Source organism: Scylla paramamosain, chromosome 32, assembly GCF_035594125.1.
Source record: "Scylla paramamosain isolate STU-SP2022 chromosome 32, ASM3559412v1, whole genome shotgun sequence".
Taxonomy (NCBI): domain Eukaryota; kingdom Metazoa; phylum Arthropoda; class Malacostraca; order Decapoda; family Portunidae; genus Scylla; species Scylla paramamosain.
The window spans coordinates 3,905,742-3,931,436 of NC_087182.1; the positions used below are offsets into that span (position 1 = coordinate 3,905,742).

The 25,695-nt window shown below is 46.3% G+C and overlaps 1 protein-coding gene across 1 annotated transcript; it reads left to right on the forward strand.

Moving 5' to 3' along the window:
* The first annotated feature begins 1,328 nt into the window (after positions 1-1,328).
* LOC135089072 (barH-like 1 homeobox protein) lies at positions 1,329-14,937 on the forward strand. The gene is made up of 3 exons (XM_063984295.1): positions 1,329-2,897; positions 13,237-13,444; positions 13,580-14,937. The coding sequence occupies exons 1-3, from the start codon at positions 2,576-2,578 to the stop codon at positions 14,205-14,207; spliced, it is 1,158 nt and encodes a 385-aa protein (XP_063840365.1). The 5' UTR covers positions 1,329-2,575; the 3' UTR covers positions 14,208-14,937.
* Positions 14,938-25,695: the final 10,758 nt, after the last annotated feature.

Consider the following 25,695-nt stretch of genomic DNA (forward strand, 5'->3'; position numbering starts at 1 on the left):
CTGTAGAAGGGGATTTCATATGGTTAGTTTATTTATTTATTTGTTTATTTTTCACACAGGGACTGACTGCCATGTGTTGGCCTGATGGCTTCTTGCAGCTTCCCTTATTTTCTTGTGTTGTTATGTTCCTAGTTGGGAAGGTGCCTTGATATAAAAACAACAAAAATAACAACAACTACTGCTACTACTACTACTACTTAAACAACAACAACAACAACAACAACAAGACAACAACAACAACACTACTACTACTACTACTACTTCTTCTACCACCACCACTACCACCTAACACCTGCCAATCACAACAATTAAAACACCTGACGGAAACGAATGAAAGACAACACGAACACCACAGCTCAACTAAAACCAAGTGACGAATGAAACCAAGCAATCAGACATTAAGTAAACACAAACAGCTCATCGTAATAAGAAAGACACAAGATACACATAAAACACTTCCCTCACAATTTAAAAAGGGAGCGACTTTTACACTGAGACAAAGGGGAAAAAGTGGGAATAATTCTTTACTTACCGAGTCGCCAACTTAACGTAACCTGACCTCACCTGGACCAAGAAAACAATTAGCCTTAATCCATCAAATGACTGGGAGTGGCAGGAGTGGATGAATCATATTACTGATGCGGTGGATCGGCTCTTAATGCAAGGCTAGGGTGGAGTGGGTGGAGCAGCTGGAGGGAAATGGAGAAGAAGCGAGTGGAAGTTGATGGGGAGGGAAGACGGTGAGGATGGACGGGAAAAATGGAAGATGATAGGAATGGAAGGTGATGGGAGAGGAAGGGAGGGATAGAAAATGATGATGAGGAGAAGGAAGATGATGGGGATGAAAACTGATGGGATAGGAGTGGATGGAGATGGAAGTTAGTGGAAATGGAAGTTGATGGGGGTGGTAGAAGTTGATAGGAGAAGAAGGGAGGGGATAGAAACTAATGATATTACTCATTTAACCCTTTCGCCAGTACATAATACCTTCTCTAAATCATTTACAGCTTTACGATACTTTTCCTACGACAATTTCTTAAATATATAGTTCTGTAGCTTAAAAAGACAATAAAAACCTCCTACTCCTATTTTTCCGTATCCAGTCAAACAGTTTCTCTTTCACAGCCCTTTGAATGTTAATAAAGGAAGTCTATAGCAGTGAAAGGGTTAAATACACAGTTAGAGAGGACGAGGAAGAAGGGAACAAAGATAAAAGAAGTTGCTCAATTAAAACACAGATATAGAAAGGGAGAGAGGGTCGTGTATAGAGACAACAGGTAGACATGGGAGAGACAACAGGTCGCAACATATGCGCCGTCAATATTCGAGACCTGAGAAGTCAATTAAAATGTCGTCAATCCGTCGACCACAAACAAGACGTGAACATGAGAACCCTGACAGTCCTCCTCCTCCTCCTACTTCTCTTCCTCCAGCGCCTTGACTTATCCTCCACGACGGCTAAAGCTTCGGCGGAGACAAGTGGCGCCTTGACACGTTACCTGAGCGAGGGGAGGCAAGGCGGCGCGAGGAATCACCGCTGACATTTCCTCGCCTTCTGCTGCGTTACCCGGCGAGTGAATGTATACAAATTTAAAGCGTCTAGTCCCTCTTCGCTATTCCGGCTCCATCAGGCACTTTGTTCGTCCAGCCTGGCAGCTCCTCCTCCTCCTCCTCCTCCTCGTGCCTATCCTGTGACAACCTGAACCCACCTGATCTTAAGGGATATCATATTAAATTGTGAGCTTGTTGGCAATCAGAGAGGTGCCACAGGCTGGCGAGGAGAGGATGGGCCAGGGGGAGGGGCATTGGTGGTGGTGGTGGTGGTGGCGGTGGTGAGGTGTGCTGGATGATAATAATCGTGTGTCCCTTTGGTGGTGTTGGTGTTGGTGGTGATGGTGGTGGTGGTGGCGGTGGTGGTGGTGGGGCGAGTGGTGCGGGTCAAGGGGACATCAGTAGCCTGACCAATACCGCCGCTTCATAATCATTAATCAGGTGGCAAATAAATGATGGCCACATGTTCGCTTTGGAAGTAATGAGCATCTAATAATTTGTCACCTGGCGCGGCTCGGGTTGACTGATTGCCATATTTTCCACCTTTATTTACCTGGAGCCTCGCGGCGCGGCGTGGCGGGGCTCGGGGCTGCCGCCGCAGGGCACCGCCAGGGTTTTGTGCAATATTTCACCACGATATTGTTTAATCCAAAGAGGTAAATCAAAAGACGGTTAATCTCTCGCTAATGAAGGTAATGAGCGCCAAAATGACCCGAGAAGAGTCTAATGTGGTGAGGGGCTCCCGGGGCCCGCAGGCTCCTCCCACCGCCGCCCGGACGAGCCCTGCTGGAGGAGCCACGCAAGGGGCGGTACCGGTGTGCGCGGCACGCCTGCCATTGGCCGGGCGTGGATGGTGGGCGCGGCCAGAGGGACGGGCGGGTGGGATGGGGAGGCGGCCATCACAGATCTCTAGCCAGCGGCGCGAACGGAAGGCAGCAGTCAGTCGAGCGCGAGCGTGGTGCACGATAAGTTGTGTAGCGAACCTGCGAGCTGGGACCTCACGCCCGACGCTGTAGTGGCAACCATGACTGTGGAAGTGTGCTCCAGGGTGGGCGTGCGGGTGTCGGCCGCCCCCGGGGCCATCAAGGACGAGTCGCAGCCCGGAGGTGGCACGTCCCCTGCTCACGAGACCTCAGAGGCGCCCACTCCCAGACCCAAGTTCATGATCACAGACATCCTCGCCCAACACAAGCCACCCACTTCCACCCAGAGTGAGGGCTCGGCGCCGCCCACGCCCACTATAGAGGAGCCCAAGGACCTCAGCCTCACACGGACACACGCCGAGGACGACGACATAGACCTGGAGGGCGACGCGAGCCACGACGAGGAGGACCACGGGGAAGCAGGTGAGCCGAGCCGAGCGTCCGTGTTCCGCCGCTGCCGCCTCTCCTTCACCCTCACCTTATCTCACCTCTCACTTCACACCCTTTCCCTCGCCTTATCTCCCTTCCCTTCGCCACCGCCTCACGCCACCGTCACCCGAGCGTCCCCTCCCTCGCGCCGCCGTCAGTGCCCGACTCGCTGCCTCACAAAGACATTCCAGCGGCGCTCCTCAATCCTGGAAAGTCACGCGGCGCTGACATCCGGGCGGCCAAGATTTAAAAGCTGGTGTTTGGGGTCTGCGGCGGCGAGAGGGGCGTGTTATTAGCGAGCGAGCGAGTGAGTGTCGAGTGCCTGTGTTGAGTGAGATATCAAAGGAGTGGACCCAAAGCAGTAACGTGGGCGCTGATGTACAAGAGACAGACCAAACACCCTTTACTTTAGACTTTATGTGCTGGAAATTGCTTGCCTCACGCACGCAACTGTTTCACCCCTCTCCCTCTCCCTCTCTCTCTCTCTCTCTCTCTCTCTCTCTCTCTCTCTCTCTCTCTCTCTCTCTCTCTCTGCTACTTTAGTCCACTGTTAGTCGTTCTCTTCACAAGCACAGCACACTCCATCACTCTCGAGGCGGTGATAAGTAGCAGTAACAGGAGCCTCGGATCGATACTGTTTAAGTGACTAGTTTTATTTAGTCCTTAGACGCTCTTACTCCTCCTCCTCCTCCTCCTCCTTGCCATTGTTTATCCTCTTCCATCCCGCTAATGTGCCTGAAATATTAGAGGCAAGTGCTTCCATCAATATTCAAACAACGGTAATGCGAAGTGGAGTTGTGCTTAGTGTTATTATTATTATTATTGTTATTATTATTATTATTATTATTATTATTGGCAGCCTGGCGTGAAGGTTCCTGCAGTACACGCACTCCATAAAACACATTCTGAGCCTCTAGTGAACTGTAAGCGCCGCATTCATAACCCTTAGAGAGGCCGCTAAGTGGGTGTGCATGGTTTACGTGGAACTCACCTGGCTGTCCTATCACCCCTTCCCTTCCCTTCCCTACCTGCCTGCCTTCCCTCCTTCCCTTCCTCCCGGCAATAAATCACAGGCTAATTTTACTCATCCCGCTCCATTTCGCATTAAGCTGCCGCCGCTCTGAGAAGCAGTCTTAAATCTTGCAGCATAATTTCTCCCTGGCCGGCGCTGCATTCAAGAGTCCCCCGGCGAGGCAAATTACTGCTGTCGCGAAGCTTCCCGCCGGTGACAGGAGCTGGTTGTGGCCGCGACCAAACCGCTCAATTGTCCTCGTCTAAAATTGAAGCGCCATTTATCATGCGCTTTGTGATTTAATATTGAATCCTTCTACAAGCTTTATCCGCGCCAGCGTGACCCGGGCCTGTCTGGATCCCGCAGCCATAAGGATCTAAATGCCTCGTGCAATGAACGGGACACAGAGCCTTAATGCACTTTAATAGACATTCAGATGGACAGATCCAATGTGGCGTAAATTTTACACGTGATGGCTAATGTGAATCTCTCTCTCTCTCTCTCTCTCTCTCTCTCTCTCTCTCTCTCTCTCTCTCTCTCTCTCTCTCTCTCTCTCTCTCTCTGATTGGGATAATTTCAGGCGAGGGCGTCCCGGGGCACAATGACCCTCGGGTTCCCGCCCCAGGGGATCAGTTATGCTCCGTGTCTGTTTTTATATATTTCATGACGGGTTCGGGAAGGCTGTCTGTCTGTCTGTCGATACTCCTGGTGTGGGGCGCTGGAAGGGAGGCAGGGGAGGGGAGGGCGCATGGGGATAAGCAGGTGTGTGTCTTATAGAACTCAATCTGAAGAGTCTGTCACGTCTGAGTTAATATTTATAGACTATCACGCAAGGTAATGTGCGGGAGGCGTGGTGGAGACGTCCCGGGAGTCTCAGCGTGCGCCGTGACACACCTCATTTGTTTAGCGGGTTCCCACGATCACTTTTTCGCTCTAAACTCCCATTCGTGTACAGTTCCTGCCCTGCAATCCAGTTAACTCACACCAAGACTCGACGCCACACGGAGATCATAAGGCGCCGCTGAGATAGCACTAGTTGTCATCCCTCGCCTCTTTTCTCCCCGCCCCGCCGCCCTCGCCGCCGCCCGCCACACGCCCCACCCAAGCGTCATTACCGGTGCTGCCGCTGCCTTGTTTTGTCGTCTTATTTCCCATTTGTGTTGACACAGGAAGGCCATACATTTATTCCTCGTGAATAATGAAAAGTCGCGTGCCCACACTAATTTATGACAATTGGCCGGGGTGGGAGGAGGGAGGGAGGGAGGGACATGCCTGTGGGTTGGAAAGAGGAAGAGGAGGAGGGATTGTCCCTGTATCCTTCCCTTCCTCCCTTCTTACCCTCCAAATCACCACCTCGGGAAGGCCTCACCACCTCGCCACCTCGCCCCCTCAAGGCTGTGACTGCCCGCCGGCCACTCACTCCCTGACTGTCGCCGCCGTAACACAGCGACTTACACTCCCGCATCCCGCCTCCAGTGTGTTCAGAGACCCTTGAGAGTCCACGTGATTGAGGGCGTGTCTCCGTGTCTTCAGGCGCCGCGGGGAAGGGGTGTGGAGGGGAGGGCGTCGTGAGGGGAAGTAGTGGAAGGTGGCGAAGGAAAACGCGCGGTGTCTCTTTATCGTGACTTGAGAATTAAATAATGAATGATAATGGCTACCTGTGACCCGCCAGCGAGAGACAGGTGTCATTAACTGCTTCTACCGCACCGACGCTCCCTGTCTATTCTTATTATTATTTCCACCCCTCCTCACCACCACCACCACCACCACCACCACCACCACCACCACCACCACCACTCTTCAACACTTAAATCTTAACTTCACATCCTCCTTACCCAAACATCACCTAAACATTTCCACACATTTCTCCTTATCCTGGACTAATTTCCCTCATAAATTATGCCCACGTGGCTTCTTTCCCTCCCCTCACTCCTCCCGTCTTCCCCCTCCCCCCCAGGTGCCTCCCCTCACCTGACAAACACGTGCGGGGTCATTAGGAGTGAATCGGGTACTTGACACAGGTAAATGGGCTGTAAATAGAGGCAAACACTCACTCATAGGGAGGGAAATTGTCGGCTTGATTACAGACTAGTTGGTGAATGTTACTGCGGGAGTGAGGAAATAACAAGACGTGAAAGGGAAGAGGAGCTGATGATAAATTGATCCACAGGTAGACGAGATCAATAATACAAGCAAATGGGAACGTAGATTTAATTTATTATTCCTCTTTCTTCTATTCTTTATTCCCTTTTTATTTGTTATGTAGTGTTTCTGTTTTGTTTCGTTTTCTTTCTTCATCTTTTACTTCTTAAATTTTAAGTTTCCATTTATTATTATTCCTCCTATTTCTTCTTTATTGCCTTTTCATTTCTCATTTACCTTTTTGTTCTTTTCTTTTTATTAATTTTCCACGTGTTAAATTATCTTCTTCCTGTTCCTTACTTTCTTTCTGTTTATTAATTTCCCCACCATTATTTCTCTTCCACTCTTATCTTATCTCTCTTACCTTAGTGTCACCTAAAACTCGCCTGAACACTCCTCTTCCTTTCTTTTTCTCCTCTTATTCTAGCTCTTTACCTCTTCCTATTAATACCTCTCCTATTCTTCTTTCCTTTATTCATTCTTGGCTTCGTGTCACCTCAAACTTGCCAAAACATCTATCTTCTCCTTCTCCTCCTCCTCCTGGCAGTCGTTATCTCCAAACACTTCTCAGTTTAGCTCCTCTTCGTCTCCTGCGCAGATACAACATTTAACGTCAATTTAGGGGACGCACGCGGACTTTGTGGAAATTTTCATGAGCGAAGTAATTGTTGAGGCTATTACGGAGAGACTAACTGCCGCATTACGAGTACCGCTTGTCCTCTAATTAAGCGTGATGAGGGTGGTTGAGGCGAAGACGCGGCAGTCACTGAATGTTTCAATAGAGAATAGGAATATTTTTGAAAGGATTCGAGTTTGTTTTCTTTTGTTTTGTGTGCATTTCTTTCTGTTTCGCCGATGTCAAAGGAGGTTTCAATAGAGAATAGCAATTTAGGAACGATTTTGTGATTTTTTTTTTTTATGTTACGGTGAGAATTCATGAGTTGTTTTTTTTTTTTTTTTTTTTTTTTTTTTTTTTTTTTTTTTTTTTTTTTTTTTTTTTTTAACAATTCGACGTTCGTGATGGCCGGACGAACTGCCCCCACATTGAAATATTAAGAGCACAACCCGTATCACTCCCGGTCATTTTCTTGTCAGTGGCGGAGCTTTTAGGAGAAGCATTACTAAATTATTGAAGCGAACCGGCCATACCCCGCCACGCTCCCCAGGCTCTCCTTCTCATTGTCTGCTATTATGACAAGTGACACATACCACTCTCATCCCCTCATTACTCTCACCTGACCAACTCCACCACTTGCTCCAGGAGAGTGTGGGAGAGGGAGGGAGGTGGAGTGGGTGGGGTGAGGGCTTCCACTCCTCGCCTCTGTGTGGGTTGGCTCTCTCTCACCCCAACTCGTGTATCGACATGTGCAAATGGACGATAATACTCATGACAAAGCTGGTCTTTTGTCTCAATCTTCACTGATTTTATTATTAGGTGAGTGGAGGAGGGCTTGGTCACGTACAGGTGGAAGAGGAGGGAGGGAGGGAGGAGGACGAGCAGGTGTGGGAAGGCAAGACTGAGACGAAATATCAGGAGTATTCAGGTAAAAAATCATGACAGAAGCGAGGGTGTGATAGAAGGGGGGGAAGGGGGGAAGGGGGTAGTGACGGAGGGGAAGAGGGACACACAGGCCGTGGAAAGGAGGGGAAGAAGGAATAACATAGAAGTGAAGGAAGGAAGACGGTAAATGAAAGAACTGAGAACGAAATAGGAGAGGGAAGGAAGGAGTGAGGGAGAGACAAGGAGACCAAGGAGGGAGGGATAGAGAGACACGAACCAAGGAAGGAAGAGAGGAGGGAGGGAAGAGTCACAAAGCACGAATGAAGGAAGGAATTGTGAGAGTACCCATCAAACCAACACAACTATATAAACACTTCCACCAAAACACTAACTTAACGTGACACTTGCTCGCCCCTTACTCTCCAAACCCCCCTCCCTCTATGACCCCTTACTTCCCCCTCTCCCCTCTCCCCCTCTCCTCCTCCTCTTCTTAACGACCTATAGCGGTTCAATCATTAATTCACGAGGAACAATCTTGCTCACAGCTTCATGGCGACTGGACACAAGGGCATAATTACCTCCCGTACCCCCTTCCCCCCACTTCGACCTCTAATGGACTCAACCCCTTTTCACCGCCACCTCTCTCTCTCTCTCTCTCTCTCTCTCTCTCTCTCTCTCTCTCTCTCTCTTTATAAACCAATGGTAATGTATAAATGTATACTGTATATATTTTTTTTATTTATCATCCGTGTTGTCATTACCATAATGTATGAGACGGGTGTGGAGAGAGAGAGAGAGAGAGAGAGAGAGAGAGAGAGAGAGAGAGAGAGAGAGAGAGAGAGAGAGAGAGAGAGAGAGAGAGAGAGAGAGAGAGAGAGAGAGACAGGAGTTTAATGTTGGTAAATGTTTCTCTCTCGTGACTTAATATTAATATCATGTAATGGCTTGTTTCCTCTCTCTCTCTCTCTCTCTCTCTCTCTCTCTCTCCTCTCTCTCTCTCTCTCTCTCTCATGCCAGATTCAAATTATTATTATTATTATTATTATTATTATTATTATTATTATTATTATTATTATTGTTATTATCATCGTCATTATCATCGTCATTATTTATTTTTCTATTTTTTTTATTTTTTATATTTCAACGTACATTTTAGCGGATGTCCATGGCCGTATATTTTATGCTTCACAATTATGATTAACATGTGTGTGTGTGTGTGTGTGTGTGTGTGTGTGTGTGTATACGCGCGCGCAGGCAGACACAGTTGCGATAAAGGTCAAACATCATGATTATTGTTTGTATGGCTTCTCTCTCTCTCTCTCTCTCTCTCTCTCTCTCTCTCTAATGTTTCCTCTCTTTTGTGCTCTTATTTCTTCTACTTCTCTTTCCCTCTAGGCCGTTTCCTCCTCCTCCTCCTCCTCCTCCTCCTCCTCCTCCTCCTCCTTCTCCCCTCTCCGTGACTCATGGGAGAGGGGAGAGGCATCAATGCGGTCAGCTGTCGGCATTAAGGGAGAGGGGAGAGGGAGGGGAGAAAGGCTTGTTATTATTGTTATTATTATTATTATTATCATTATTATCATTATTATTGTCCTTTGGGGTTAGTTCACGCTTGTTTTGTCGTGATTTACAACCGTTTCCCGTTTTCTTTCTTTTGTTTACATGTGAACGAGAGAGGAAGGGGGGACTGAAGGAAATGGGGGATAGATAGAAAGGAATGGAAATGAATGGATGGGATAGATGGGAATGGAAGGAAGTTTGTTTGTTTGTTTGTTTGTTTGTTTGTTTGTTGTTTGCATATTTTTTGTTGGTAATGTACCTATGCTGTCCCCATCTATTAACGTCTACTGAAATCTTACAACTACGGTCTCTCTCTCTCTCTCTCTCTCTCTCTCTCTCTCTCTCTCTCTCTCGTTCGCTACACAAAATTTTGATATTCTTGCATTCTTTCTTCCTCTCTTTATCTCCCTATCTCACATTTCCATTACATTTCCATCTCCCTATCTCCTTTACGACTCATTTCTATCTCCTCATTCCTCTTCTTTATCTGCCTGTTTCCCATCTCTCTCCTTTTACGCTTTCTTCTTCCTTTATTTTCCATTCCTCCGTTTCTTCTCCTATCTACCTCTAATTTATATTCTATCTCTTCTTCTCCTTCCTTATCTAACAATTCTCCATTTACATTCCCTTTGCCTCACTCCTCCCTTTCCATCTCTATTATCCTTTCTGTTTTTATCATCTCTTCTTCCTTCCTTCCTTCCTCCCTTCCTTTTTTTTTTTCTTCTATTCTTCTTCCCGGTTCTTTGTCAATTATCACGACTTCCGGCGTCTGCAAGTGTTGTGTTACCCCCTCCCCCTCTTCCTCCCCTCCCCTTAGTCGATAGTTCCTAGTTCACGTCACATCCGGGAGGGGGAGGGGGAGGGAAGGAGGCTTGAGTGAGGATAAAGATGTAATGTAGCTGCAAAGATGGAGATGAGGTGGTGGTGGTGGTGGTGGTGATAATTGTGACGAGTATTTTCTTTTCTTTTTTTTTTTTTTTACGTACACTCTGCTTCCGTTTTTTTTTTCACGAAAGACTAAGGAGAGGGAAATATAAAAAGAAAATAGACGATTGAAGTAAACAACCACGCGTTTCTATTGTCATTGGCGAAATATAAATTCTAAACAGGGGCGTGTGCAGCAGTTCGCTCACGGGAGTAGTAATAACAAAGAGTACAATAATAACATAACTACCCTCACCATAATGACGAAAATATAAAAAAATAAAAAATACAATATATAAGAGTTTCCACATTAACCCTTCCAGTACTTGAGACAATTCCGAGCTTCATAAAATGTAGTGTTATCAAGCAGAGAGGAGTTGATAGAGCTGCGAAATAAGTGAAGGAGTAGATGGATGATAATTTTTAACGCCTGCATCACGGCAAATACAGTCTTACACATAATGCAATCTTGTAATGGCACCCAGAATTAAATCAAACTGTGTCGTGGAACTGAATGACTTAAAATGAACGAACGAGTGAAGCTCTTGTACATTGCCCTAAAAACAGCATGAAGCCCTTGAATTCTTTATCATTTATATACTGTACTCTTATTTTAGCAAAGATTAGACGTTTTCACTGAGGCATGCAACAATTCACAGGACAAAAGGCAATGCATGGAATCTTTATTAACATGTACAAGAAAAGGTAACATAAAAAAAAAAAAAAACATATATTTGCAATTTATGATCAATAGAGTGTTTGCAGGTGGGCGGAGAACAAGAAAAGATGGCGCGTAGTGGTTAATTAGGGAAAAAAATGAGGCAAATAGCAGTGAAAGGGTTAAGAGTTACGAATACTGCCTTGAAACCAATGAATTATGAGTTTATGTTGTATTCAGTAACACATACACGACTTAAAATGCTCCTAATTCCATACAATTGTGACTTATAATAGCTTGTTTTGTATTTCGTTATATACACACGACTTAAAATGCCTCTAATTTCATACAATTCTGACTTATAACAGCTTGTTTTGTATTTCGTTATATACACACGACTTAAAATGCCTCTAATTCCATACAATTCTGACTTATAATAGCTTGTTTTGGTAAGCTGTAAGAGTCCACCAGGGTTGAAAGGGTTAAAAGAAGGTAAATCAATAACGGACTAGTAACTTTTGAGGAATTATTCATAAACATTAACATCTTCCTGCTGCAGGCACACGTATCCACTCACGGCATAATTTCTCCACGTATCATTTTCAGGTTAATACATTCTATCATGCAGCTACGTAATCTTCCTCCTCACCTGAGTGTATTACGGGAAGTCAGGAAGGTAATGCCAGGTACTTACAGACGCAGGTGTGTGAGAATTTATGCAGGTGTGGGGAAGTTCATACTAGCCTTGTCTTGCGCCTGTAAAGAAGAAAGAACGATGATAATAATAACAATAAGAATAAAAATACTTATATTGATACTACTATGAAGACTACTATTACTACTACTACCACTACCATCGTTCTACAACCGTACTTAACAAAAAACAAAACACCAGACGGTTCAATACACTAACATCATCATCACGACTGTCACATTTTCACACAAACTTACATCAACGAAATATTGGTCTCTTGAAAATCGATTCTTTTTACCCCATCCCTCCCTGCTCCGCCCCGCCCCGCCGCGACCAAAACAAGCCGCGGAGACCAAAGCGAGACCGTGCAAGACCAATTTCCTCACGGCTGTCTGGATTACGTACACGCCGGGCCGAGGAAGATACGAGCACGTGCACACACACACACACACACACACACACACACACACACACACACACACACACACATGCACGCGCGGTCATTATCATTTTTTTTTTATTCTATACATATAAACTCACACAATAAATAAAGTAGAAGATTAAGTGAAATATATTAATGGGTTTCTTCTCTTTCTCTCTCTCTCTCTCTCTCTCTCTCTCTCTCTCTCTCTCTCTCTCTCTCTCTCTCTCTCTCTCTCTCTCTCTCTCTCTCTCTTTCTCTCTCACATGGTACTCAATAAGATAAAACACCCATACTGAATCAAAAATAACCTTATTTACTTTTCCATCACAAAGACACACAAAAAAAGAAAGTCAACAAAAACAAAAACAAAAAAACAAAACATTGAAAACAAAGCACATGAAAATTAATCAAACGAGAAAAAAAGAAAAGAAAAGAGAGAGAAAAAAAAAGCTATTCCATCCTAACCTGCATACCTTAATAGATACATCCACCACAGAGAAGAAGAGTCGTAGGAATTAAGTGATTTCAGCTTCATTTCAGCGGCGCGGAGGGAGAGCGAGACGGACATATGAGCGGCAATAATTGAGACCTCGCTAATACGCGTTTTGAGGGGAAGGGTGAGAGGGTGAGTGTGAGAGGGAAAGAAGGAAGGAGGGAGGGAGGAAGGGAGGGCTCGGCGGCATAAATAGGAAGTGGTCAACCCGAAATAGGACGGCGTTTGTGGGATGATCTGTTTAGGAAGCGGAGAAAATAGTGGCTGGAGGGAGGCAGGGGAGGGAGGAGGGAGGGAGGGATGAAGCGGAAGGGATTTGAGTATCATATGTTTGCCTCGTGCGAGTGGCGCCTCTGTTCACCGTGTTCCTGTGTGCACTCAAGGGTGGTTTGTGTGTGTGTGTGTGTGTGTGTGTGTGTGTGTGTGTGTGTGTGTGTGTGTGTGTGTGTGTGTGTGTGTGTACGGTAAAGCTTTTAACTTCTCACGGAGCACTGGCACAAGGCTCCCATAGCTTAATGCTCCCCCTACATCCTTGAATTTCCCATTCCTCTCCCCTCCTTCTTTCCTCCCTCCTCCCCAGCCAGGGTTGCCGACAGGCGTGGTAAAAGGATCAGCACGGGGCCTGTTATGTCCTCATGTGCGCCATTCAGCCGCCGCCTCCCGTCATGGAGATTGGCAACACTCCCGTCGTCCCCAGGGAGGGGGGGCGGGGAGGGCGCCACTTTGCACACTCCGCGGCTCGGCTATTTAATGCCAGTGTCAATTGGTTTAAGAGAATATTATGAGGTTGTGGGTGGAAGGGAGGAGCGGGACGCCTTCGTGGCCTGGGGGAAGGGGGGGGAGGGAGGGATGCTGTGTCCAGACTGACGCCAGACTGCTCTTGAGACTCTTTAAATGGAAATTAACTGTGATTTTCCCTTCTTTGCAGAACACGCCGAGGTGTGCTCAGACAGCTCTGGGCCGCCGCCGTGCAAGAAGCAGCGGAAGGCGCGCACGGCCTTCACCGACCACCAGCTGCAGACGCTGGAGAAGAGCTTCGAGCGGCAGAAATACCTGAGTGTGCAGGACCGCATGGAGCTGGCGGCCAAGCTCAACCTGACCGACACGCAGGTCAAGACCTGGTACCAGAACAGACGGTGAGTGGGGCTCCACGTGTCTATCTTGGTAATAAATGAAGTGAGCGTAGGTGAGACTGAGGACAGCTCATGCTCGTGTCGGCGCCGCGCGTTCCTTCGCACAGACAAACTGACTTTGCTCTTTCTCTCCTCCAGGACCAAGTGGAAGCGGCAGACAGCCGTGGGCCTGGAGCTGCTGGCCGAGGCAGGGAACTACGCGGCGGTGCAGCGCATCTACAGCGCGCCCTACGGCTGGCCCTACCCGCCCCAGTCCTCTTCAGCCGCCGCAGCCGCTGCTGCCGCCGCCGCTCTCAGCCCCGCCGCCGCCTCTGTCGATCTGTACTACCGTCAGGCCGCCGCTGCCGCAGCCTTACAAAAACCCCTGGCCTACCGCCTGTACCCACCAGGCCTGCCCATCCTGCCGCCCCTCCACTCCGACCCCCTGAGGGACGCACTGCGGCCCGAGGCGCTGCGGCCAGAGACCATCCGGCCAGAGGCGCTGCGACCAGAGCTCCGCCACGACGCCCTCAGACACGAGATGTTGCGGCAGGACCTGAGGCCTGAGACTCTCCGGCCAGAGGCGCTGCGGCCCGACGTGCTGCGCTCCCTCGCCTCCTCCATGGCGGGCACGTCGCCGCTGGCAGGCTCCTCCCTCACAGTGACTGCCTCCCTCCCCTCCTCGCCCCTTACCTCCCCCCTCACCTCCTCGGCCTCCCCCTCCCCGCTGTCCTCCGCCGGGCCGCTGCCGCCCTACTACCGCTCCGAAGCGGCGTCCCAAGTTTAAGCCTCCCAGCCTGGTGGCTCCCTCCTCCCATCACCATCACCACATCGTCACCATTCATCTCATCACGTGCATCACCCTCACCGTCGCCCGTCGCCGCTCATCGCCCCGCCACCGCGGCCTGTACATAGCTGTGTGACCAGTGCTCAGTGTACATAACGACAATTACTGTGAATGCATCGTCCACCACTTTGTGGCCCGGGTGTCCCTGCCGCCCTGTGCCCTCCTCTCCTCACTCCCTGGCGTGGAGCAGGAAGCAAAGCCGCTTCCCGCCCCACACGCCCCTGCCGCCCTGTGTTCTCCCCGCCGCCTTCGTGCTGTGCTGCCGTCCACGCACAGCACCCGCCACCCACCACTGCACCCACCCACCTCAATGTACCCAGGGTAGGAAACTCTCTCTCTCTCTCTCTCTCTCTCTCTCTCTCTCTCTCTCTCTCTCTCTCTCTCTCTCTCTCTCTCTCTCTCTCTGTCACGCATCGCAGTACAACGCACGATATCATTAATAAATACTCTTATTTGTAAAATTGCTGTACAAACAAACACATTGGCCATAAATGTGATATTACCATTTAGTTTGCCGCCCTGCGTGTGTCAGGTGTACAGAAGGCAGGTGTGGCGCATAGGTGTAGTCACGTAGGTCCTCAGAGTTCCCAGGAGCAGGTGTGTCGCCCGCCGCCATCTCTCGCTCCTTGTATTTTGATGTAAAGTTAATAAAATAAACTTACAGGTGTTTTATCTTTGTCTTCTTTCCCTCGGGAGTAATTACAAGGCGGGGAGTGAATGCTGTCAATGTACTGGTGGCTTTTAATTATTTCTGACATGTGGTGCTGCTGTTGTCACTAAATCATCGCTGCTTGTAACTTTATGCGGCAGTTTATAAATATAACTTTTAACTAAAAATGAATAACCGGGAAGAGCGGGTGTCCATAATTTATGCAAAACGATTATATCAATTTTAAACGTTGCAGCTTCGATACACAAATAAATATATTCGCATAATTTACATAAATCACACGCGACATTTTCTCCTCTTTTGCATTAAACTCTTGAAGACGTCACGAGACACCTGGTGACGGCGGCGCTGCAGGTGATCTGTGTCCCTGTGACGGCCGTTGTAATAATAGCAGTAACAGGTCTTGGTAAACTACAGACAGACAACCAGTGCTTTATAAATGGCTTGTTGGTGTAATTTACAGTGATAGCAGTGGTAACATATGGTGGAGAGGGAGAGGAAGTGGGGAAGGAGCGACGCGATGGTGTGATGGTGATGGTAATGGTGGTAATGGTGGTGGTGATGAAGAAGTCGTGAAATACTTTGATGTCGTGTGAGAGTATAATGATGCACAGGTGATTCTAGATGTTACAGATGGTGAATGTTTAAAATAGTAGTAGTAGTAGTAGTAGTAGTAGTAGTAGTAGTAAAAGTGGTAGTGGTAGTAGTAGTGATAGTGGTAGTAGTACTGTTGGTGGTGGTAGTAGTAGTAGTAGTAGTAGTAGTAGTGATATAAACATTAGTACTAGTAGTAAGAGTAGTATAGATATTATTATTATTATTATTGTTATTATTATTATTACTGTTATAATTATTATTATTAATATTAGTCGAAGTAGTAGTAGTAGTAGTAGTGGCATTAGTTTATTAGTGGTAATAATAGTAGTGATAGTAGGATATTATTATCAGTACTAAAAATAGTAGTACTAGTTGTAGTAGTAGTAGTAGTAGTAGTAATAGCAGTAGCACAGTAGCTTAGCATTTATCAAACATAACATTAATAGCGTTACTAACTACATAACAAAAAACAACACACACTTTATCACTGATGTAACTGTTTAAATATCACTCGCATAGCAGCAGGCGGTAATATCATCATCATCATCATCAGCAGCAGCAGCAGCGGGAGGAGCTAAGTGGCAGTGTTAGCGGTTAACATGATGGCGTCACGCTATGAGCAGCTGATGACGGGAGGAGAGGAAGCTGAGGGTGACGGTGTAGCATTACTGATGGACTCATGACTACAGGAGTCCTCACCATCACCACCACCCTCACCATCATCACGGTCACGTTCACCACAATTTGGCGGAAATCATCCCCGTCATACGCACCATACACCAGCACCACCATCACCACCACCACCACCACCACCACCACCGCTGCCCTCTACCTCACGTCTGTGCCTCACGTCTCAAGTACAGAAGCCATCCAGAGGTAATAACAGCAAGCCGCCGCCGCCACAACACCACCGCTATCGTGCTGCCGCCGCCGCTGCCGCCACCCTGCCATCTGTGCGGCGCGGCAGCCTCCCGCCACCACCAGCCGCCGAGGAACTGGCCGCTGGTCTTCGCTCCTCCATAAAACTCGCGTCCGTGAACTCGTAAACAAAATGTGTACAAGGATTTACTCCATTAATTTTACCGCCTGTGGTTTTAGCGTCCGCCGCGAGGAGCTGGAGAAACTCGAGGAAATGTCGTGCCTCCATTACCTTAATTAAAGAGAAGAGAAGCCGATAGGTTACTGAAGCATGATTTTAAATAAAGTAACACCTCCTCGCTAAAAATAAATGAAAGGAAAGTACATATGAAACACCTTATCGTCAACTTTTTTCATATATTTTAAATTTCAGACGCGTGATAAATTGTAATTGTACTTCAAAAATACTTATAACTTCAATGACTCGCCAACGTAATCTCAGCGACGCTAAATCAATGCACATCAACGAAACACGAAAATACAACCACGGTTTCTCTTTCTGAACCGACAACGCATCTCGGCGGGAACGGGAGCAGCTGTCACCTTCAGGGATAAAGAAGGTAATTGCTCTATCACGTTCTCACCTGCCCGGCGCCTCACCTGAACACCACGGACAGCAGCGGCCAGGTAATACTGCCCTGTGGAGACGAGAAATGTTGGAATTCTTGAGAACTTGGTGGAGTCAATCACTGAGGCAGAAGAATCCGTCCCACTGGTCTCTCCCCCTCGCCTCACACGTGTAGCCTCGCCCTCAGGATTTCAGCGGCGCATCTTTAGCTCCAAACGCCATCTGTTGGGGAAATACAGAACTACATCCAACCCGCGTCCTCCCATCTGAGTGAACTGCCATTAACCTCCACCAGGAGCGGCGTTCCCTTGACACCTCCTCGATAAACACAATGTCATGCCGCGGACGGAAGTGGTAAATACACAGACAGTTCATTTTTTACCGCCAGGGAGGAGCGAGAAAGCGGCAGAAAAAGGGGAGGAAGTTGGCCAGCGGTTGAGGTTTTGAGGTGAGAATCAATAGAAGAGGCGCGCCGAGGGGAGACCCGAGAGGCGAGGGGAGGAGCCAAGGCGCCGAGGGGAGGGACCGGCGCCTGAGGAGGTGGCTGGCTGCCCGCGGCTTTGGCTGGCTGCACGAGGCAACACTTGAGAGGTGCTTCTTAAGGCGCTAAGGAGTTGGGACGTCACTTGGATGTTACTTAGCTTGTTTCCGTGGCTTCCTGCTTCTCTACTCCTCCCAGCCTCCTTCGTCCCTTCCTTCAGGCCTCACGTGCCTCTCAACCGGACCTCTGCGCCTCCGGTAAGGCCTGGGAGTGACGAAATGTACTGAATTGCTCGTGAGATCGCCGCCGATGTTAAGGTGTTCAGAGTGAAGGTAAAGGAGTTGGAATCTACGTAAGGAGGATCAGCGTGATGTGTCTGGATTCAGTGATGCGACTTGAGTTTTTGATTGGTTGTTAGGCCATGTGACGCCGCAACGATGTGGTCATATGGCACCGCTTTCTAAAGATACGTTCACGGCAATTGTAATATTCAGTCTCCCATGAATGTTCAGCCTCTGCATGAAGTGTGACAGGTGACCATAAAGTACTGACGCATTGAGATCAAGATTGTCAAGTGGTATCGAGCGCCTTCGTTATCACGTGACTCACCACATCCGACTCACCATCAACGTTACAGCTTGCACTAAGCCTTGATGAAATTCAGTCACTATTTTAAAGTCACTGGGGCAAGAGTAAAAAAAAAGTAAATAGATTAATGCAAACACTCTTAATATACCACTTCAGAAGCTTTTTATTTTATTTTATTTTATTTATTTATTTATTTTTTTTTTTTTTTTTTTGTGTGTGTGTGTGTGTGTGTGTGTGTGTGTGTGGTGTGTGTGTGTGTGTGTGTGTGTGTGTGTGTGTGTGTGTGTGTGTTTCCATCAGTTTCCGGTCTCACTGCCACACCTGACGCCGTGCGCAGATTACCTCCACCACCTGGAAACTGCTAATTTGCCGCCCCGTGCAGCCTCGCCACTCTCGCTTTTAATTCATGAACACAACGCACCGAAAAATACATTACAAAAACAGAGAATCAATCTAACTGTTTTACTTACAGTATATTTTTCAATCACAAAGACTCAATATTGCCAGAACTGAACATATACACCACCACCACCACCACCATAATCACAAAGACCAGACCAAGACCAAGATCAAGACCACGAGAACAAGCAGACCACACGAGTCGAATGCTTGAGGTGAAACAAATTAATGATAACAAGTGGGAGAATTCTGTGTGTATGTGTGTGTGTGTGTGTGTGTGCTGTGTGTGTGTGTGTGTGTGCTGTGTGTGTGTCCCCCCTTAAAGAGAGTGCTTACGTCTCTCCCACACCGCCCATCCATCTTCCTTGTGGTGCACCTTGCAACTCAAACAGAAGGTAAGGCAGGCTGATATCAAATGCAGAAGGGAGGGAGGAAAAAATGGATGGAGAGAGGAAGAGCAGGGAAACGAAAGTGCATGGGGAGTGGAAGGGAAGCAAGAAGGAAGGAGTAAAACTAGGACGAAGAGGAGGACAGAAGGGAAGGAACAAAGGTGAAGAACGGAAAGGAAGCAAGGAGGGAGAGGTAGGAAATGTATTGCTATTTGTTTTATGTATAGTTTAAGTACTTTAGGTCATAGGTGTTATAACAGGGGTGGTGGTAGTAGTAGTAGTAGTAGTAGTAGTAGTAGTAGTAGTAGTAGTAGTAGTAGTTCATAATTCGTTAATGTCGAGAATATAAATACTTTCAAAAGAACACAATGGGAATCAAGAGAACAATATATTTTACAGGAAGACAATGATAAAACTTAAATTTAACAAAAATGCACATATAGTTAAAGAAAAATCTCTCTCTCTCTCTCTCTCTCTCTCTCTCTCTCTCTCTCTCTCTCTCTCTCTCTCTCTCTCTCTCTCTCTCTCTCTCTCTCTCTCTCTCAGTAATAAAAACGTAATCACTCCTAATTAAGATCGGGTACACATTTCATTATTTTTTCACTTTATTTCAAGCTGTGCAAAAACTGTGAAGATTAGAGACGGTAATATTGTGTGTGTGTGTGTGTGTGTGTGTGTGTGTGTGTGTGTGTGTGTGTGTGTGTGTGTGTGTGTGTGTGTGTGTGTGTGTGTGTGTGTGTGTGTGTGTGTGTGTGTGTGTGTGTGTGTGTGTGTGTGTGTGTGTGTGCCTTTCCTCAGCACACTTTCACCTCCCTCCATTGATGTCTCCGGAAACAGGTAACAATGGTGACTCAGGTTAATGAAGGAAGGTATTCCCGTCTCACACACACACACACACACACACACACACACACACACACACACACACACACACACACACACACACACACACACACACACACACACCAAGAATTTCTCTCCTCCTCTCCTAATTCTTCTTCTTCTTCTTCTTCTTCTTATTATTATTATTATTATTATTATTATTATTAATATTATTATTATTATTATTATTATTATCATTTCTTCTTCTTCTTATTATTATTATTATTATTATTATCATCATCATCAATACTGTTGTTATTATTGTTGTTTCAATCGAATGTCGTAAATTCGTCACTTTCTTTTTTTTTTTTTAATATTCTGAGTTTTTGCACATTTTGTCAAGTTGTTTGTTTTTGTAATGCGATTTTTGGTCCATATGTGTTTAGCATCCTTGTTTCTTCTCCTTCGTTTTCTTCTCTTGTTTCCTTTTCTCTTCACCCTTACCTTCTTACTATTATCATTCTTCCTATTATTATTCTTTCTTTTCGCCTCTCCCCACCCTCTTCTTCCTCTTCCTCCTAGGCAAGATGGACGCCCTGTTTGCTTTATGATCCACAAATCCTCACTCACCACCTGTATAACGGACGGCCTCGCTCTTCCTGGCCACACACACACACACACACACACACACACACACACACACACACACACACACACACCATTGTCTCCCTGGTTGGTGTTTTTTTAATTCATTATTTATACCTGTAGTTTTGTGTTTAATTTACCTTGAGTCTCATCGATGTTGTAGGTAAAGGGTTTAAAATGATTTTTCTTTGTATTTTCGTTTATATTTTTCTGGAGTTGATTTTTTTTCTTTTTTTTTTCATTTTATGAGTTTTTTTTTCTCTTTAAAACTCAATTCATTTTTTCCCTTTTTTTAATATTTTTTCATCACTTTATATGAGTCTGTTATCTTGTTTATCACTCAATATATATATATATTTTTTTTACCAGTTTGCATGAATCTTTTTTCTTTTATTTTATTTAACATTCAAGTTTTATTTTTTTTCATTAGTTTACATGTGTCTTTAATTATCTTTAACACTCAACAGTTCTTTTTTTTCTATTTTTTTTCTATAAGTGTGCATGAATCTTTTTGTTTTCTTTTCTTTAATAATTAAGTTTAAATTTTCATCAGTCTGTATGAGTCAGTTTTTTTCAAGGCACCACAAAATGATTTCAATTCGTGTGAGCCACCTTGTTACTGTCATTCTTGCCTTACCTCACCTTGCCTCACCTTACCTGCCTGTCCCTACCGCTGCCCCTTCACCTGGCCTCCCGTGCCTCACATCCTGACCTTCCTATCCCCGTCCCTTACCAGACCTGTCCCTGTTCTTTCCTTCCTTGTTACTCTCTCCCCTACCTTTCCATCCACACATCTTACTTCAAACACATTTCTTTTCCTTCTAGCCAGACTCAATACAGACACTTCTCTACCTTATTTTCATCGCTCCCTTTCTTCCCCTTCTCTCTAAACATCCCTATCCTTCCTTCCAGTTTTCTACCTTGCACCCAGACACTCCCTTCCTCTGTAACACTCTTTCTCTTTCCAGCCTACAGTCCTTGCTAGATCTGTTCTTCCTTCCAGCCGAGACCCACAGACATTTTCTTTCTTCCACGCCCTTCCAGCTCCTCCATCCCCTACATAGTCTGTCACCCTTACATTCAAAGACACTCTTCCCCTCCCCTATGTCCTCCTGCTACCTTTCACCCTTCCACCAGACACTCTCTTTCCCTCCCCCCACCCTCCCTCCCAATCCACATCCTCTAGCCTGCCATCCCTTGCACTCAGATACTCTTTCCCTCCCCCCGCCCTCCCGCTCCCCAAGCCAGCCGCCCTGCCTCACTTCATCACCGGGGCACTCCACATGCACCGTGCACTCAGGGTCACCGGGGACTAATTGGGATAATTGCTCTTATAATTGCATCATCACTATGCAACAAAACCACCGCCATTACCATACAAAAGGAGAGACTAAGCCCTGCCCTGGCCCGGCGATAGTGCTAAGCGGCCGGCGAGATAATAACAAGCAATTATGACTTTCACAGGGACAATAATTGGTCTTTTTGCAATGTAAACTGGTGTCACTGGGCCGGCCGGAATTACTAATGAGGAAGCCGCTCGCCCGGACCTGTCAGAAGCTCGCATATTTATCGCCGGAGCACCGCACTAATGACTCGCCGTAATTGCCAGCTCATGATAGTTAACTCCCCAGAAGGAAACAAGTGAGGCTCGTTAGGTGAGACACACACGACGGTCGTTAATGCCGGGTGTAGTTGGAATGGCCGCTACCCCCTGCTACCCCCCTCCTCCACCTCCTGCCTCTCTCTCTCATCTCTCCTCCTTCCTCTCCGCTGAACCATTGCTCATATTAAGAGTTCCAGGCCTGGTCACCTGGGCCTGCACTCAGCACAAAGCGGTGGTTTTGTCCGCTAACAAGCTAACAAGGGAGGGCACGGCGTAATTACCCGAAGGGGGGCGGGGGGAGGGACGCGGGATGATGGGGACGAGACGGGAAATGTTCAGGGATGAGGGAGAGGGATGGGGGTGATGGGGTGGAGGGATGGTTAGCCGCACCCTTCACCCCCATAATGATTTATCGCATTAACGTCAGTAACAAGGCGCTTTACCTCTGCGGGTTGGGTTGTGCTAATCTCCTGCAGGTGGAATGCGCGGGTCTTGTTAAATTTTAAGTGGTCTCTTACTGTTGTTTTGCTTTTAAAGGCTTGTCGATGTATAATTCTGGAGCAGCTGCGGGAATGATTTACGGCCCGCCCTCCTGCACCCCCTGGCGGCGTCCTCCCCTCGCCACTCCTGACGGGGACCTGCCGGCGCGCCCATCATGTGCTCTGCAACTCTCATCTCCTCTACGTGCGGGACTTTCACTCAGAATGCCCGCCTCTCTTACACTCTCACACACACTCACACTCTTACACTCTCTCGGGTCATTCGGTCCTCTGCTGAAATGCGCATTCCTTCCTCCCATTTACGCCATTTTTTCTGTCTAACTTTTGCCAATATCTACTTAAATGTTTCGCCTCACCCTTCCTTCTGAGTGCCCGCCTCTCTAACACTCATTCCATCCACGCTGTTTTCTCGTATAAACTTTTACCAACATCTACTTCCTTCAAAGGTTTAGACGCACTTCCTCCTAATCTCACAAACTTTTAGCCTCTTCCTTCTCTTACAAGCTGTTAGCCACACCTCTTGTTCTCATTACAAACTTCCAGCCACACTTATAAACTTTTAATCACACTTCTCCTTACAAACTTCATGCCTCTTCGCTCTCTTACAGACTTTTAGTAACACTTCTTTCTCTTCTTACTAACTCTTGGCCAGAAATCTTACTCGTCTTGCGCACTTTCAATCTTCTTATTTCCTTGTTTGCTTCTTTGTGTCATTATTTACTTGTTTTTCCTATTAAATCTCCTTTTTTTTTTCTTTTTTTTCACTCCTTTCGCTTTAATGAGTTTTTCTCCTTATATAAGTTTTCTTTTCTCATTATCTCTACGGTTCACTTTATCTCCAATTTCTTTCTCTTTTTCCTGTTCGTCAGTCCATTTCGCTTTTCTTATATCCTCTTGTACTTGTATTCTCTTTCGTATCCTTTTTTACCTATATTTTTTTTTCTAAGTCGTCCTCTTTAAAAACTCGCATCAGTTCCGGACTTTACAAATTCTCTCTCTCTCTCTCTCTCTCTCTCTCTCTCTCTCTCTCTCTCTCTCTCTCTCTCTCTCTCTCTCTCTCTCTCTCTCTTTCGTATAGTCTTCCCTAATCTTTGTGTAAATTCTCCAAACTCTACCACTTTTAAATGTTTGCTTTCATATCCTTTCATTAAATTTAGCAGCAAGTACACGATTTTACCTGCTCTTCTTCCAGTTTGTCATGTCTCTTCCATTTTAGCAATCTACCTATTCCGTCATGTTTCTCATAAGCACAGGAGCCGAAAACACTATAAAAAAGACTCAGGAGAAAACCCCATTAATGATTTACGTTCAATTCACAAGTCAACGAGAAACTGAAAACTTGGAATAACTATACGTCTATGGGAAAAATCTTATTAATAGTTTAGATCATTTACAAATCAATGTACAAATGAAAACTTACAAAAACTATACATGAATAATAAGAAAAACGCCATTAATGACTTACGCCCACTCACAAAACAGCAAAAAGGGAAAAAGACAATAACTATATGCTCATAAGAAGAAAAAAAGTTATTAATGATTTTACACCCATTTACAAATCAGCGACAAACTGGAAACAGACGATAACAGCATCCGGAAAATCATGACGGGGGGAAAACACACTAACTCATCTAATTTTCCCTCGTGTCTACATCGCTGACATGCACAAACGCCCCACAGATTTCCATTTTACAACCAAGTACAAACCAGACAACTAAGAAAACCGGAATGACTGCAAAAGAGAAAGAGAGATAAAAAAAAAATAAATGAATAACACGAGGCAGGAAGCACATTACCTGTCATTACAATCCCAAGAGACAATTAAGAGAATGAAAATGAACACGATGAAGATGATGATGATGGTAATGGTGTCAGCGGCAGTGATGATAATGATGATGGTGGCGGCAGTGGCGGCGGCGCTTTGATCTGAAGGGAATTGCTCGCTCTGTACTTGAAGGCAACAAAACGGTAATAAAGAGCGCGGTTTGATGACGTATAAAGGAGAAATGCGATTAGGGACGTCATTTCCCGCCGTTCTTGAGGTGCGTCACAATCCGTCTCTGCAAAGTCTAATTACAAGAGGCACATCGCTGGACTACCAAGGAACTGAGGAAGGCAGGCGAGACATTACACAAACACAGGGCAATGATAACCTTAAGAGGAGGCACTTAACCTCTCTCCTACACCCGCCCCCGTCTCCCTTCCTCCCTTTTATTATGTTCCGACACTCCCTCTTTCACTCAGCCTCCTCCTCCTCCTCCTCCTCCTCCTCCTCCTCCTCCTCCTCCTCTCCCTCTTGCATTCTCCAGTGAGGATTTTAAGAGTCAGTTAACTAGTTCATGCTCTGGTTAACTAAGTGCAGGTGTATACAGGTGTCCCCCAGGTGGTTAATTAGCAATAACGAAAGGTGTCCAAGGGGTGATTATGAACTGTCATGGGGATAAGGTGATCAGGTGGAGAATTAAAGATAAATTAAGCAGATTAATTTGAAGAAAAGAATGTAGATTAGTAGGATGTATGAGTGACAGTGTAGACCAGACCATAAGTTAACTACCAAAACTACCACTATTAAAAGAAGAGTAGATTAGTGAGAAAAAACAGACCAAACCACAAATCTGCTACCAGAATAACTACCAAAATAAAAAAAGATAGTAGATAAATATGAAACAGAGTGAAAATATAGACGAGAACACAAATTTACTACAAGAATAACTACCAGAACGAAGAAAAAAAAAAACAGTAGATTAGGAAGAAATATCAAGAGTATAGACCACAAGTTAGCTACCAGAACACCTCTCAGAACCACTCACTGCTGCCGTACAGACCACACACAAATGGTCCCAGCGGGGGGTGCGGGGATCAATAGGTCTCGCCAGCAGGTGGTCTCCTAAAATGGGACTCCGGCGTGACCAGAGCCTTTGTCCCCACTAGTGCCTCTTGGTCGCCCTAGTCATTTACAGGCCCATCACTTGCGCCCTCCACTGTCATTACTAGGCTGTCTGTGTGTGGTGTCTGTGTGTTTCTTGGTTTCTGTGTCTCTGTCTCTCTCTGTCTCTGTGTTTCTTGGTTCCTGTTCCTGTCTCTCTCTCTCTCTCTCTCTCTCTCTCTCTCTCTCTCTCTCTCTCTCTCTCTCTCTCTCTCTCTCTCTCTCTCTGTCTCTGTCTCTCTGTTTCTCTGTTTTTCTTTCTTTATTGTTTCTTTTATTATATCAGTCGTAGTTGTAATGGTGATTTCATGTAGGATCTCTC

Bases quoted from the DNA above. Each gene is read 5' to 3' on its own strand.
- LOC135089072 (XM_063984295.1), top strand. From the start codon at position 2,576: ATGACTGTGGAAGTGTGCTCCAGGGTGGGCGTGCGGGTGTCGGCCGCC. The intron at 2,898-13,236 runs GTGAGCCGAGCC...CCTTCTTTGCAG, and splicing joins GGAGGACCACGGGGAAGCAG to AACACGCCGAGGTGTGCTCA. The intron at 13,445-13,579 runs GTGAGTGGGGCT...TCTCTCCTCCAG, and splicing joins ACCTGGTACCAGAACAGACG to GACCAAGTGGAAGCGGCAGA.